General features: G+C 51.0%; 1 protein-coding gene across 1 annotated transcript in view; it reads left to right on the top strand.

Annotated features, from left to right (window-relative positions):
* DIAPH1 (diaphanous related formin 1) overlaps positions 1–14,789 on the top strand; it is a 99,112-nt gene extending 84,323 nt beyond the window's left edge. The window contains 1 exon segment of the mRNA XM_060253953.1: positions 14,393–14,789. Within this exon segment, the coding sequence (XP_060109936.1) occupies positions 14,393–14,565 (173 nt within the window). The 3' untranslated portion in view covers positions 14,566–14,789.
* Positions 14,790–16,700: the final 1,911 nt, after the last annotated feature.

Raw genomic sequence — 16,700 nt, 5'->3', positions numbered from 1 at the left:
CCAATATCTTCATCTACCTCACAGGGTGTCTGGCGTGGGGGAGGGAGATAAAGGAGATTGTGAGCCGCTCTGAGACTCTTCGGAGTGGAGGGCGGGATATAAATCCAATATCTTCTATTCCAAAGGAGATTTGAATGAGGAACTGCGTTCACTGCTTGCCCTCTGCACCCCAAAATACAGCATGGACTACGACATGCCATACACCTCCACGTTCAGGGGACTGTGCCCTTTGAGAGAACATGTGCTACCTCGTGGTCCAAAGAGTGGTTCTTGTGCCAGCTGCTCCAGAGCAAGGTGCCCCCTGGACACTCAAACAGGCAGACGTTGGGGCCAGGTTGTACCCCACAACAATTTTTGAACCACCTCAAAAGACACATCTCCACACTGGGGACCCTGTCCCCTGAAAGAAGACATGCAGTGGTGCCCGGTCCAAACAATGCTTCCAATTCCCTTTGGAGTGCCACCTATAAGTCTGTATTCCAAGGGAGATTTGAATAAGGAACTGTTTTGACTGCTTGCCCTCTGCATCCTAAAATGCAATATGGTTTCGGTCTAAGAAAACTGTGCGGAGGAGGGGCAGAAGTCCTTCCTTCTCCCACAGCACTGTTCTGAGTCCATTTGGGTTTCCTTCTCTTTCTTTTTCGCCTGCTGTGGGGCTGCAGGAAACATGAGCAAACTAGAGTGAACAAGTGACGACATACATTGTGTGGTTTCTCTCACAGTCTTTGGTCTTTATTATGCATCCATTTATTTATTTTGTTGTTTATTTTCCCCACCTTTCATCATTTTTATCCCCACAAAAAACCCGTGAGGTAAATTAGACTGGGGCTGTGTGACAGGCCCCCAGGATCTGTGGGACAGAGAACTCTACAAAGGAAAGAGAGAGTTATGGGAGCCAGTGGACTGTAGTGGTTAAGAGCTCTCTCAGCCTCACCTACCTCACAGAGTGTCTGCTGTGCGGAGAAGGAGGGAGGGAAGGTGATTGTAAGCCGTTTCTAGACTCCTTCAGGTAGTGAAAAGCAGGGTATAAAAACCAGCTCCTCTTCCTCCTCCATCTTGCCCTCTTCTTGAGTGGTCTTGTTGGGACCAGGTGATTTCCACGTGGTTTGTGCCTGGAAGATACCACAAACCACTTGCTGTGCGGAGAAGGAGGGAGGGAAGGTGATTGTAAGCCGTTTCTAGACTCCTTCAGGTAGTGAAAAGCAGGGTATAAAAACCAGCTCCTCTTCCTCCTCCATCTTGCCCTCTTCTTGAGTGGTCTTGTTGGGACCAGGTGATTTCCACATGGTTTGTGCCTGGAAGATACCACAAACCACTTGCTTTAGCCCACACGTCATTCTTTGCCAGATGAATCTACTACCCATAAGCTTCTTTGCTTAAAAATTAATACCTCATTAAATTTTCCCTCTCTGGCTCTGCATGTTTTTGATCTTCCCCTTTGTACGATCCTCCACGACGGGCAGTAATATGCTGGTAGAAAACGTTCTATTTTTCTAGTACATTTTTATCTTGCCTTTCCTCCAAGGGGCTCAGGATGGCCGTTGTGGTTCTTCTTCCCCCCGTTTTATCCTCTCAGCAGCAACCCTGTGAGGTAGGTCAGGCTGGGAGAGCAACTGACCCAAGGTCTTGCAGTGAACTTCACGACTAAGTGAGGATTTAAACTTAGGTCTTCCAGACCATTTTCTGATACGGTAATGGCTATGCCACACTGGCACTCAGATAAATGTGACTTAATTCTGGTCATCTTAGGGTTGCATCTGGGGCACGGTTCACTTGAGAGTCATCAGTCTTTCTGGCTTTCTCCTCCTCCCAGCAGAGTTTATCCCCAGGATTGTAGGACCAGCTGCCTGGTTTTTACAACGCAAAAGTCAGATTCTTTTTTCAACCCAATTATGGATAAATTTGGGTTGAAAAATGGGTAATGTTCATGTGCGCATAAGAGCTTGAAGTTGAATGCCCCACTCCTGCAAAAGGGGAGGGGTGGAAAGCCCACTGCACTATAGGTTTATCTTCTAGTGGGGCCAGATATTAAATGCTGGTGTGAGAGAGGCCCATATCTGCAGACTTTCCACTAATCTTTGTGGCCTGCCTTTCAAGAGCCAGATGGGCTGAGCCCATTCCCCTTTTGAAATGAAAGCGGGTGGGCAAGAGGCGGTTGGGTTTAGCAGTTGGGAGAAAGGCAGGCAGACAGCAGGCATGGCTGAAGCCTTAATCAGCTGTGGATGTTGAGCTGGGCAAGGGCTAGAGTGAAAACACCCCCAGGTCCTTCTCAGTGGCTCACTGAAAACATCTCACCAAATCACGGTTAAGGAACCTGAGTTATGTTTTCACGTAATATCTGAACTGTCAGCTCGTAGGTTGCCTCCAGCAGCAGACCAGAACACCCCCCCCCCCCCCCGAGTTCTGCTGACTGTGACTTGGCGTGATGTCTGAATTGGAGACCATAAGAACATAAGAGAAGCCACGTTGGATCAGGCCAATGGCCCATCCAGTCCAACACTCTGAGTCACATAAGAACATCAGATAAACCATGTTGGTTCAGGCCAATGGCCCATCCAGTCCAACACTCTGTGTCACATAAGAACATAAGAGAAGCCACATTGGATCAGGCCAATGGCCCACCCAGTCCAACACTCTGAGTCACATAAGAATATCAGATAAACCATGTTGGTTCAGGCCAATGGCCCATCCAGTCCAACACTCTGTGTCACATAAGAACATAAGAGAAGCCACGTTGGATCAGGCCAATGGCCCACCCAGTCCAACACTCTGAGTCACATAAGAATATCAGATAAACCATGTTGGTTCAGGCCAATGGCCCATCCAGTCCAACACTCTGTGTCACATAAGAACATAAGAGAAGCCACGTTGGATCAGGCCAATGGCCCATCCAGTCCAACACTCTGAGTCACATAAGAATATCAGATAAACCATGTTGGATCAGGCCAATGGCCCATCCAGTCCAACACTCTGTGTCACATAAGAACATAAGAGAAGCCACGTTGGATCAGGCCAATGGCCCATCCAGTCCAACACTCTGAGTCACATAAGAATATCAGATAAACCATGTTGGTTCAGGCCAATGGCCCATCCAGTCCAACACTCTGTGTCACATAAGAACATAAGAGAAGCCACGTTGGATCAGGCCAATGGCCCATCCAGTCCAACACTCTGAGTCACATAAGAATATCAGATAAACCATGTTGGATCAGGCCAATGGCCCATCCAGTCCAACACTCTGTGTCACATAAGAACATAAGAGAAGCCACGTTGGATCAGGCCAATGGCCCATCCAGTCCAACACTCTGAGTCACATAAGAATATCAGATAAACCATGTTGGATCAGGCCAATGGCCCATCCAGTCAAACACTCTGTCACACAGTAGCCAAAAAGAAGTCATGGCTCACTGGGCACTGCAGTTGTGAGATGGAAGGAGAAAAGTAGACTTAAAACTTTCGGCAACTTGGATCAAGGTAGCCAGGCCCATTCAGTCTGGAGAGCCTAGATATTAAATGGCAAAATACGCTGCTAAATAACAGTTTGGGGTTCAGGAATGCTTCAATACTCTGTCTCATCTGAAAAGGTAACAGTGACATCTGACATTAATCAATCACTTCCATCACCTCCAGGTTGTCTAAATTTGTATTCTGTATCACCATCCACTTAACTAGTGCTTGTAGACAGAGCTGCTCTCAGACACATAAGTTATAAAACTCCACCCAGCTCCAAAACTTCAGGCGGCTTTTGCTCAGGGGTTCATAGAGGTGTTAAGTAGTACAGAGGATACAGAGTGCTGATCCTTGGAACACAACACCTAATTATCTCTGGTGGATGACTTGGCATCATCCCCAGTGAGATAACTTGCTGAGTCCTACAAGACCAAAAGGAGTGAAACCGCTGGAATCCCAAGGCACTAGTTTTATATCCTGAACCATCCAGCCACCTGGAATGACCTGCCCTGCGAAAAAGTTCAGTCGGTCATCGTATTGCATCCCTCTGCACGGAACAGCCCAATGAGCACTCCTCTGCCTCCTCCCACCCCCATTCCTCCCTGCCACACACCCCTGCCCCAGCACAGCACATTGCGTTGCCCCCTCCTCACTGGAAGAGTCAAGCCCGAGCAATTCTCGTTAAAGGAAAAGCCCATCGGAAAGATTCCGTTCTGGTACTTGCCTGAGAGCAGCAGTGAGATCATCTTCCAGGGTAGGATACGGACTCCACCATCCCACAGATGTCAGTCAAGTTTAGCTGGCCAAAGCCAGAAGCCCTGTTTGGGAAGTGGGTGGGTCCCTGTCCCTGAGAGCCAGTTTGGTGTAGTGGTTAAGTGCGCGGACTCTTATCTGGGAGAACCGGGTTTGATTCCCCACTCCTCCACTTGCAGCTGCTGGAATGGCCTTGGGTCAGCCATAGCTCTCGCAGGAGTTGTCCTTGAAAGGGCAGCTGCTGCAAGAGCTCTCTTAGCCCCACCTACCTCACGGGGTGTCTGTTGTGTGTGTGTGTGGCGGGGGGGAGAGGTAAAGGAGATTGTGACCGCTCTGAGATTCAGAGTATAGGGCAGGATATAAATCTTCTTCTATAGTTGACAAATCTGTTGCTCTGGCATGCTAAAGCCATGGTTTGGGTTTTAAACTATCATTGGTGCCAACCAGGATTTGATGTGCCATCTTAACTGGGCTGCTGGGTTGCTCCCATGTGAAGCAAGACCCAAGTCCCTTCCTTGTGCTGAATAGCCGTAGAGGCTTTCGCAGACACTTCCTCTGCCTTTACACCCTTTGGCCCGTGGGAAGTTTGCGCAGAAGGAAAGGGGCGGAGGCTCACAGCGTGAGTGTGCTGGCCTAAGTAGAGACTGGTCTGAGGTTTTGTCAAGGCTGTACTTTTTGCCCCTGTATGAGGTGCTGCAATCGTACAGTGCCAGGCCAGTTTTCAGAATCAGATTTGCCTGACATACCCTTGTGAAGAAGTCATTGCAACGTCTGTAAACTTTGACTTCCAGTTTTCGGTGAGCTCCAAGCTGCAGAGTGAATGAGGGCTCCCTTCATGAGCGATGACACGCTTACACTGAACCAATCAAGTGCATTATCCAAAGAGCATGTTGCGGTTTTTTTCTGGAGGATTTCTTTGCTACCCACCCTCCCACTTGAAATAATCCATCCTTCTTATGTCTTTTTTTTTGGGGGGGGTATGTCACCCCCTCTCCCCCCATCACTGCAGCAGACTGCGCTTAAACCCCGTCAGCGCTGATCTTTGACTCCCATTCTGCTGAGCAGCAGCTGTCTCTATTCACTCTGGGTGCTGGCATCTCCATGTTAGGCTGTAAAGGAATGAAGAAGCAGACAGGCCTCTCGGGCACCACTGAATAGCTTAAAGGGCTTTTGTGGGGCAAGTCAGCAGGGAGATTGTTCCCGCGAGTCCATTAAGAAAGGCCCGTGGCTGCGGGAAGAGAGCAGACAATGCCCTTGTGTCTGTCCTCCTGGCCTGCCGTCATAACTTCAGCCTGGTGACTCACATGGCCGGCTGCTTTTGATTGCGCATCTTTGTCACCCCTTGTGCAGTTTTCACATCGTGTAAGCCATCTGCTCCTAGGGAGGTGAAATCCAGAATGTACGAGTGACTCCACCCTCAGCCCCAGCCAAGTTCCTTCTATGTAGCCCATACAAACCGGGCGGGGGGGTGGGTGGAGGGGTGGTCCTACTGTAGGGGGCAGAGAAGCAATATTTCCTGGCACTTTGAAGCAATCAGGGACGTGGGGAGCGTTTTGTTCCGCACAATTAAGGGGCGTTTTAAGAAAAATTGAAATACGCGCCGTACTTGCTTTGTTCTTCAGTCCAAATTCATTTACTACTTGAAAAAAATGAAATGTGCTATGTATGACTGGGTATGTAACATTTGTTCTGTTTTAGTGTATCTATGAAATTTTAAAGCACAAAAGGAGTTCTGTTCGAGCTGTAATTGCAAACATGCCAAGCACTAGATGCGGAGCAGTAAGCAGCTGCATGGTTTCGTCGTTGCCAGTTGGGAAAACAGGAAAAAAATAAAATAAGAGCTGGAAATAGAAGCTGTCGACACTGAACATCTTTATTATCTGAATTTAGAAGCAGTGTCTTCTCTATAACAGTCAGCATTATCCAGAAACTGTCTATTTTTAAAGAATTTGGCAAATCAGCATCCACATAATGAAGCCAGACTTCCTTGCATAGCTGGGTTATAGTTGACATCGTTGTTGAGAGATATTTTGAGGGGACAAAGGTGATGGTGAGAGGAACAGGTTCCTTCTCGGTTTTTCTGTGCTCCTCCCCCCCCCCCCCCCCCGCCTGCTGTCCTTCAGACCTCTAAGGAGTTGTGATCCCCAGCAAGTGAGGGGGGGGGGCGGAGCTCACTGGCTGCTCCCCAAGCTTACAAATTCATTGCTGGAATTGCTGACTTCTGGCCTGAACAAGAAACCTGAACATATGAAGCTGCCTTATACTGAATCAGACCTTTGGTCTATCAAAGTCAGTATTGTCTGCTCAGACTGGCAGCGGCTCTCCAGGGTCTCAAGCTGAGGTTTTTCACACCTATTTGCCTGGACCCTTTTTTGGAGATGCCGGGGATTGAACCTGGGACCTTCTGCTTACCAAGCAGATGCTCTACCACTGAGCCACAGCCCCATTCATGGCTCTCCAGGGTCTCAAGCTGAGGTTTTTCACACCTGTTTGCCTGGACCCTTTTTAGTTGGAGATGCCAGGGATTGAACCTGGGACCTTCTGCTTCCCAAGCTGATGCTCTACCACTGAGCCACAGCCCCATTCATGGCTCTCCAGGGTCTCAAGCGGAGGTTTTTCACACCTATTTGCCTGGACCCTTTTTAGTTGGAGATGCCGGGGATTGAACCTGGGACCTTCTGCTTACCAAGCAGATTCTCTACCACTGAGCCACTGTCCCTCCCTGCTGTCCTGCCACTACTAGTTACAGCCCTCTTGGGCATTTTCAGACATTGCAGCCTTGCATAGCAGGAGTCCAGTAATGATGCAGGTTGAGAGCAGGCGCAACCTGTGATGCTCCCAATGTGCACAGTCACCATGTCGCCTGAATTAAGGACAATGTACGTATTCTCCCTGTGTGTACAACTTTTGGACCTGTGAACAGATCCTGAAAAATCTAGTGGCCGGTTTGCTCATTCCGGAGTCGTGTACATATGCAGAATCCACACACTGAATGGTGTTGAGACAACATGGCAGCAGCACGCATCAGTGAGGATCTGTGTGTGGTTGGGAGGCTCCTGGTGTATTTGGGATGTAATGTCTGAAAAGGGCTATCATCATTTAGATAGATCCAGGTGGGCAGTCTTGTTGGTCTGAAGCAGTTGAACAAAGCAGGAGTCAAGTGGTACCTTTAAGACCAACCAAGTTTTATTTAGAATGTAAGCTTTTGTGTGCTCTCTGAGCACACTTCATCAGACGAGGGGGTCAGGCGTTGTGGCTGGAATCCATGCAGTTTGTTGATTAAGAGGGCAAACTAACCGATCACATGGTCACATAAAACAGTGTGGCTTGGCCATTTGGTCTGGATAGCCGTAAAAGGTAATAAAATTCTCTGCCAAATGGTGTTTCTGCAAATCTAGGTAAATCACAAAAGGGCATGTATATCCTAGTTGTAGTCACTAGTTGTAGATTGGGTGGACTACAACTAGGATATACATGTCTACTATCAATAGCTACAATGTTTGCTCTAAGCTGCAGCGTCTCGTGAGCAAAAATCCTACTTTGTGAGCTACTGGCATTAAAGTTGTGAGCTGCTGCATAAATTGGTGTGCTCTGGGGTCATCCTTCCTGAGCTAAGACAAAAATGTGTGAGCTGGAGGCTAAAAATCTGTGAGCTAGCTCATGCTAACTCAGCTTAGAGGGAACACTGGCTACTAGCCATGGCGGCTGAGGAGAACTTCCACATTCCAGAGGCACCAAGGGAAGACCTTGGCCTCTGTGCCCTCTTGTTGGCCATCGAAAGGAACTGGTTGGCCACTGTGAGACAGGATGCTGGATTAGATGGTCTGATCCAGCAGGGCTCTTTCTTATGTTCCTTTTTCACCAACACAAACATTGTTAGTCTGTATTTATTGTTGGGGTCAACCCCAGAATCTGCTCCTATTTTGCTTGGAGAAAATGCTATTTGTGTGGCTATCAAAGGAGCTTTTGTATAAGTGCCAGTGGGACAGCGGGCCTTTCTTTCTTCATCCTGGTGACCTCTTGAAGCTCAGCAAGAGCTTCATTATATTCAGAGTCCCACTCAGTTGAAGTCCAAGACCATTTAGAAATGAAAGAGCTCTGGTGTCAGGTTTTGTTTAAGGAGTGTTGCGTTTTGCAATAATTGTTAGGGATTTTTGCATTTCAGTTTATGAGAGACAAAAAAAAAAATCATAACATTGGTATATTCAGTTCTGATGTCAGATCGTTTTTTGAAAAGTTTCTGCAGAATGTGCTTTTTCCCAGCTGATTGAAAAGGACAAGGAGGCGGTCATTTAGCCCAGGGTACAATGCAAGCGAAAGGGATCCCCTGGCAAACACTGATTCCCTGCTTTCCCCCGGCCCCATTGAGAGTCTTCAAAAGGCTTCGCCTCATCTCCAGTCCAGTCCATAGCCAGCCATGGAGAGACTTCTTCAATAAGAACAAAGTATTGGAGATCTTTCCAGTTTTGCTGAACACGGACTGGTTCTTTTGCTTTCCTCGCCCTACTGCTGGCTTTGTTCCAGGAGAAAAATGACTGAGTCACCCTTTTCTGTGCACGCTTTGTGGCCATCATTCCTACTGCTGACTTGCAGGATGCTGGAGTTTCTTTGTCCTCTTTACTTTCATTTGTGGACTGCCGGCTGCAAGAGCCGGATCTGAAGAGATGCCCTCTTTCTCCGCAGCCATCTCCTCTGCTGGAGCTGAAGGGTCAAAGGCCCAGTTTACACAGATGGCTCTGTCCCCGGGCGCTGAAGTGTTTCCTGGATCTCTTGGCCCAGGGGCAGTTGCCGCTTCCAAGCTTTCTCCGCAAGCAGTCTGACCGGCACCACTTTTATTCCCTTGCAGCTAGCTCTCTCGGGTCCCTTTGCGAGGTGGCGAAGGATGCGTCTGAGCGGGTAATCCGTGGGCATGTTCATGTTCCTCCCCCCTCCCCTCACGTGTGTGCTGTAGGCAAGGAGGACCGGAAGAGGAGAGAATGTCAGAGGCAGCCTCAGATTCGGGGCTCCACCCTGTCCCTGGGTCATTGGCCTTCTGTTGTTCCATTGAGTGCATTTGGAAAATAAAAGACGTATTTCTATCATTTGTTAAGACCAGCCAAAATGACCAAGAAAGCAGGATCTCCACTGGGTTTGTTTAAGGGAGGGGGGTGCGATTCAAGCCATGCTGGGAAGGCCTTTGGTTTGCATCCTTCCCGGGGCATTGAGTGGGGCTAGTAGCAGTTTGCACCTTTGGCCTTGCAGGAGGCAGAAGGCGAAGCAGTGGCCAGTCTCCAGGCCAGTGGCCAGTCATATGTCCCTTATTGCCCCTTCGCCAAATGGAAGCCTAGGAACTGAGGGCAAACATGGCACTTCTTAGATGAACATTTTGCTTGGTCCTGGCGAAAGGTGCTCTGTGGCTTTTGTAGAAAAGAGCAAGAGTCCAGCAGCACCTGAAAGCAACATTTGTGGCAGGGGAGGAGCTTTTGTGAGTCACAGCTCACTTCTGCTTCTAGTCACTGAAGTGATCACTGATGAGTGAGCACTGAGTGAGCACTGATGAAAGCCAGTTTGGTGTAGTGGTGAAGTGTGCAGACTCTTATCTGGGAGAACCGGGTTTGATTCCCCACTCCTCCACTTGCACCTGCTAGTATGGCCTTGGGTCAGCCATAGCTCTGGCAGAGGTTGTCCTTGAAAGGGCAGCTGCTGTGAGAGCCCCCTCAGCCCCACCCACCTCACAGGGTGTCTGTTATGGGGGAGGAAGGTAAAGGAGATTTTGAGCCGCTCTGAGACTCTTCGGAGTGGAGGGTGGGATATAAATCCAATATCTTCATCTTCTTCCAATGAAAGCTCCTGTCCTGCCACCGATTTTGTCAGTCTCGAAGGTGCTGCTGGACTCTTGCTCTTTTCGGCTGCTGCAGACACACAGCTGCCCATCTTGATCTGTCCCTGTGGCTGTTGAGTGGGGGGGCGGTTCCTTTGGACTAGCATGGCCACCTGGAACCTTTAAGGACAACTTCGCCCATCCACTTTTCCCCCTCACAACTCTTGAATGTGGTGCGGGTTCATTTCTGGCCTCTGTGAGGGCCTGGCCTGTCTTCCTCCTCCTCCTGTTGGGCCTCCCGAGGCTGTCCTCTGGCTGTCTCTCTCCTCCTTCCCATCCCTCCCGGCTGGAATGTGCAGTGCTTCCGGCTCTGGTACCACAAGCGATCCGTCGTCCAGGCAGTCTGTCCAGCCGGCACTTCCATTTACTTGTAATGCTTATTTACCATCCTGTTCCTCCTTCCCGTGAGTTCTGCAAGTGAGTTGACAGAAAGCCCGCCTGAAAGATGGCTGTTTCAGGAACGGGGTGGGGTTACAGTGGGCCAAGATTATTAGGATAGTCTGCAGATTTTTTTGGGGGGGGGGAGAAATAGGATAGCAGAGCTGAGGGTAAAGAACTCCCACTGAAGGAGAATTGTGCAAACCCAGCCGAATGTTGGACTGGATCCTGCAGTTCCATTTCCGAGAGCAGAAGCTTTTGTGTCTTGTGTCAGGAAGGCTCCTTTGCAGAGGGGAGTGACCTCCACTGGACCGGTGGGATCCAGCCCATTATTATGTGCCGCTGCCTTACAACACCAAGGGTTGCTTGTTAGTTTATGATGAAGACCATCCTCCAGAGGCTGCAGTCAGGAGCAGGCGAAGGGTTGGGGCAAGGGGCTGAAAAGCCCTTTTCTCTCAGCTGTTTTCCCTCTCTCAGTCATCCACTTCAAGCTGCTTTTCTCTTGGCTCAGAGAGCTGTGTCTCCTTCCCATGGGGAGAAAAAAACAGCCTGGGGGGGATGTATGATTTGGAGAAGAACCCTGCCGGGTAGGTGGGAACAAGCTTGGCCTTTACACTCACCCTTCTGCAACCTAAGGTTGGATGCAACCTCTGCCTCCAGGAGCTTTCTGCAACTCGCCCTTCTGCAACCTCTGCCTCCAGGAGCTTTCCCTTTAATCATAATCAGTGATAAATTTTCAGGCATGCTCGAGTTCCGTGGGCCTCCACATGATAGGTGCGGTGTGAGGCTAAGCCAGCAGCTCTCTCGCTTTTTGAAGTAGGACCCACTTCTAAACTGATGGTTCTCAGGACCCTCTTGCACAATAGCTCTGCGCTGTTTTCCCTTTTCCCGGTGTAAAAATGCAACGATCTCACATCAGTGAACAATTTTATATTTCGATTTCCAGGTTATTATTGAGCAGCTGGCTGTACTTCAAGCCAGTTTTGCGCCTTATTCAGAGGGGAGCCCAATTCTGCCTTGGAGCCTCCCCTCCCACCTCACCCCCTTCCTCCTCCTGCCCTCGAGACCTGCCTGCTAGGCGGCTGCCTTCCACTTTTGGGTCCTGACCCAGAGTCCAAGAGGCACTTGGCCCGCAAACGAGAGAGGACTTAGATCCTGCAATATCAGAGGCCGTCAGCACCATAAAGGACTTACCCATGAGATCTTCAAGGAGTGAGTCAGTATGGTCATATGAAGAGAAAGTGCTGCGGTTCCTTGGCAGGGCATCTGCATAGCGTGCAGGACATCCCAGGTGCAATCCATGGCATCTCAGGGAGAATGATCGGGTAGCAGGTGACGTGAAAGACCTAGACCCGAGACACTGGAGAGCTGCCGCCAATCTGAGTAGACAGGACTGACCTTGATGGACCAATGGCCTGATTCAGTAGAAGGCAGCTTCATGTACTTCTGTAGCCAAGACTGCGGAAGGTGGGTGAGGTGCAGCTTCAGGAGAAAGCAGCTGAAGAGCAGACCTGTGTCTCCCCCACGCAAGACACCATGCAGAGGGGAGACGGTCTCATCAGTCGTGGAGTAGGCAGAGGGTGTTTCACAGAGCTGTAGTTGTTATGCCCAGTGCATGTTGGGGACGCATAGGTTTCTGAAACACAGAAAGGGTCTCCTGCCAGGTTTGCTGTATATGCCTTTTTCCTTCCTGGTGTGCTCTCCACGGACTTACAGCATCCCAAGTCAGCAGCCCTCGTAGCTCCTTTGTTCCCATCCACCTCAACTCATCTCCCTGGGCACAAATGTTTTCTTAACACGTCTCCGCTTGAGCAAGTTTTGTGTGTAAGGCGTGCGCACACAGCACAACGCCGTAGTGTAAAAATGTGTGTGCGTTGCATGCCTTGTGGTCTCTGTTGTTGTGCATGGTCTGGAAGGTGGCTCTGCATGTAGACGACACGGCTGTTGTTGCAGACTGTCCTTTCTCAGCATGCCCGCTTTTGTTGTCGCCTGCTGTCGTGGGAGCCACACAATGACTGCTGCAGCTTCTCTCCTCCCAGCCGGTCTTCTGAAGCTGAGCCTCAAACCCACACGAGGTGTTGTGATCTGGGTCATCTCTCGCACCATGAGTGGTCTTCGCGGCTTCGCCAACATTTCTGCCTGCGTGTCGTGCCAATGAGTGTGGATGCCTGTCACTGTCCTTTTGGTTGTAACTGGTTGGTTGCGTTCTTGTGCCTGAGAAGTCTGTACAGGCGTGGAACAATCTAGTGGGACATTCCTAGAAAACCGTTGTCTCGTTTCCCGTTCTCAAAGCCAGAAAGGGCTGTTTCTGAGTATTGGGTCTGTTCTCCTTGTCTTCCTGGCCATGAGGTCCAATGGAGAAGTGCTTGAATGTGCCTGAACACCCCCAGCGATAACATTGAGCAGCCATGGGAGTACTTTAGTGTTCTGGTCAGATACACTTCTTGGCATCCAGCTCGGGGGGGGGGGGGGGCGTTCTTCTTGTCTGCAGGAGACGCTGCTCTCAACTGTTGTGGTTGGCTGGGAACTAAGTGGCTGCTTTGTTTCCAAACTCAAGTTTCTCCCCAAAACAAGATTCCAAGAGATAAGGGGAGGGCATAAATAGACATGGACCAAGCAGCTTCCCTTTAAAATAGGTGACAGTCTGTTTCAGGGGAGGGCCAGGAAGGACGATTGAACCTCTGTACAATTCATTGGCCAGTCTGCCTGTCAGGGGAGTTGTGGAGGAAGCAAGCCAGTGTGAAGTTGGGCTTGAGGCCAGGACCAGATCTACATGTTAGAACATAAGAGAAGCCATGTTAGATCAGGCCAATGGCCCATCCAGTCCAACATTCTGTGTCACACAGCGGCCAAATGTTTTTTGACGGGGGGGGGGGGGGCAAAATTAAAAAAAATGACGCCCCCTTATGGGCTATTCTATTTTATGGTCCCACAGAATACAATGGACTCCATACCCAATTTGGCGCCCCCCTCTCCATTGGCGGCCGGGGCAAGCACCCCCCTCTGTCCCCCCCCCCCCCCGCCCTAGATCTGGCCCTGCTGGAGGCACAGGAGGGAGAAACAGCACTGGGTCCTGATTTGTGTGCAGAGGCCAGCAGGGAAGAGGAGTCTGGATTGTTACAGGTTCGGTAGGGGTTACTCCTTGGTGGATTCCCTACCTCAAGAGAACAGAGAGCTCCCTCTGGGGCACTTTCTTCATCCTCCTCTCGCTTTTTGTGGCCCGTTTCCTGTCGCAGCAGTGCTGGTGTGTCCCACGTCGCCCCTTTCCTCGAGCACGCCTTGCGACCCACCTTTGAGGTTGCAGCATTTGAGAGCGGCATTGGTTGAGACACTTGATACCGGTCTGTGCTGCTGTTTCAAGGGAGGCAGTCTCTTCTTTCCCCGACTGGAGTCTTGCAGGTGAAAAGCTAGGAGGAGGATGCCCCGGGAAAGGCTGCGCCTCCAAGCTTTGCCTGGTTGGTCCACTCTGTGCATGACCAGACTACTTGCTCAGGTGCAGACTCCACAGGCCTTGATATCGTTACGGGAAACCCCGAGGTCTTAGGTGATACATAGAAGCCACAGCCTTTTGCTGTGCCAAGGCTGGAGGCAGGGCCTTTTGTTCCAAGAGTGGGAGAAAGGACCACTGCCCGTGGTGTGAGGGCTCATCCTTATTTTGCCCATTTCATCAGAAGCCACAGTGCAATGAAAGAAATATGCATGTACACACCGTAGGACCGGCTGCTTCTCTCAACCCCTTCGTCCCTTTAAACATTGTCCTCTCTCCAGCCTGTGTTTCAGCGTTGGTGGTTGATCATTCCAGTGGGGTGGATTCAGAAGATAGAGAAACTGCAGGCACAAATTCAGCAGTCCGGGACACTGGGTTTGGTTAGGGCAAGCTGAGCGGGGCCAGTGCCCTTGAGTCTTCCCTCTTCTCACCTCTTTGTTTCTTTGCCTCCCTTCCTCCTCCAGCAAACAGAAAGGCTGGCTGCGCTGTCACTTCACTGCTAGCCTCGGAGTTGACCAAGGAAGATGCTCTCGGGGCAAAGGGCAGCAAAGTGCCGAAAAGGGACGAAGACGGGGAAGCCCCAGATGGAGAAGTGCCTGACGAGACCACCAAGAAGGCCAGCAGCCGTCAGAACTAGGGCCGCGCCAGGCTCGGACTAAAGCCTGCAGCACATTTTTACAAAGGAATCAAAGGAACACTGCGTCACTTTGCAACTTTTATGTGTTTTTTTGTGTGGGCAAGGGGAGAGACGCGGACTCTAATCTCTTCTGCTCCGCTCCCCTCGACTGTTTTTGCACCACCTTTGAGCCTGTGGTTGTCCTCTGCAGCTTGTCTCAAATTTCCCGCCTGCCTTCTGCCTTTCACAAATTTCCCAAGCCCCTTCCGCATGCCTCGTGCTTGGGACCGCCCTTCGAGATGCTGCTGCATGATCCCCCTCCCCTGCAGGCTGGGGGGAGGAAGTCATCTCAAGAGGCGAAGGCGAGTGCTCAAAGGGGAGGCTGAAAGCCAGAGCCCTGCCCCTCTAGGTAGTCCCCTGCAGCACAGGTTGCCAAAGCAGAAATGCAACAAACTGCCTTAAGCAGGGGTCTGGGTTTTTTTGCCACTCTTACCTGGGGCTGCTTGACTCCAAGGGTCTCTTCTCAATAGACTCCCCTCCAGCTGTGCTGGAGTCCTGAGCCACCCCACCCCCAAGCTCTACTCTGTAAGAGGAAACCTCGCAGGAGAGCGGAGCCAGAGTTCTGCTTCCCCAGCTCCTCTGCTTGCGGGTCTCTTTGGCCCTCCTCTCTGCCAGATGCTGGAATCACTGGGTCACTGTGGTGGCAGGGCTCTGCCTGAGCATCCCATTGGCTCCTTGCCCCCCCTGCTCGTTGCGTGGAGATGATTTTGCTGCTCTCCTGTGCTGCTATTGCTGCCTTTCAACTTCAGCTCTTCCTGCCACTGTGGAAGCCACGTCGTGACTGGGGGGTGACCCACACAGAAGAAATGGCTGACTGCTGACGTGTTGTGTGAGAGGCAGGGGCTGCGCCTACCTCTGCGTGCTGTTGAGCCAAGAGGAATCGACTGTATGCTTCTGTACGGCTTGGCCTCATGGGAGGGGGGGGGAGTGTCTTTCCCTCCCCCAAGGGAAACGTTCCCTGCAGTCAGTCCCGAAGCTGGAGTTTGTGATTCTCCGCTGTTAAATGTTTGCACAGGACTTGCCACTGGAAAAAAAGAAATTGTACAATCTCCTGTTTTATGGCAAACATACAGGTGTGTCCCTCCCTGCTCCGTGAGGTTTGGGAGCTGCCGCTTAGACCTCTGGACCCCTCAGACCAGCTTGCGGCAACTTCTGCTTCGGTGCCAAACAGACCGCCGTCTCCAGACCTCTCGCGAGGGCAGCTCGGGGGTGGAGCCTCTCAAAAACCGAAGAGGGCGCTTGTCAAATGTATCTATTTTTCTATGGGATTTTGGGTTGTTGTTTTTTTTAAAGGAAGTTTTGTGAATGCAAGAGGAAAATGTCTGGAATATATGCATGATCCTGGAATTCTGTCCTTGCACTAGGTTGCAGCCTTCCATATCATTCCCCTCTTGGGTCAGGAAAGACTGGCCGATACCACCCCCCAGTGGCCTTTCTCTCCGGGGGCGGGGGGAGGGAGGGAGAAGCTCCTTGCAGCTCTTCATGATACCGTCTGGCATTCCTGCCGGCAGAAACAAACATGAACCCATCAGGCGGGTGGCAGAATCGCAGCCTTGTCAAGAGAAGCATCAGGCCTGGCAGATAAGCACATGACAAGCCACATGACGGGCACCAAGGCCGCCATTCTGCCACCCACCCAATGGAAGGGTCGGAGATGGGTCGTCTCTCCCCTCTGTTTCCAGAGGAAGGGTCGGAGATGGGTCGTCTCTCCCCTCTGTCTCCAGAGGAAGGGTCGGAGATGGGTCATCTCTCCCCTCTTGTCTCCAGAGGAAGGGTCGGAGATGGGTCGTCTCTCCCCTCTGTCTCCAGAGAAAGGGTCGGAGATGGGTCGTCTCTCCCCTCTTGTCTCCAGAGGAAGGGTCGGAGATGGGTCGTCTCTCCCCTCTGTCTCCAGAGGAAGGGTCGGAGATGGGTCGTCTCTCCCCTCTTGTCTCCAGAGGAAGGGTCGGAGATGGGTCGTCTCTCCCCTCTCTCTCCAGAGGAAGGGTCGGAGATGGGTCGTCTCTCCCTTCTCTCTCCAGAGGAAGGGTCGGAGATGGGTCGTCTCTCCCCGCTCTCTCCAGAGGAAGGGTCGGAGATGGGTCATCTCTCCCTTC

The sequence above is a fragment of the Heteronotia binoei genome, chromosome 14 (genome assembly GCF_032191835.1).
Source record: "Heteronotia binoei isolate CCM8104 ecotype False Entrance Well chromosome 14, APGP_CSIRO_Hbin_v1, whole genome shotgun sequence".
NCBI classification, from domain to species: Eukaryota; Metazoa; Chordata; class Lepidosauria; order Squamata; family Gekkonidae; genus Heteronotia; species Heteronotia binoei.
The sequence above is the reverse complement of the archived record's forward strand: the minus strand, read 5'-3'. Positions and strand labels throughout refer to the sequence as shown.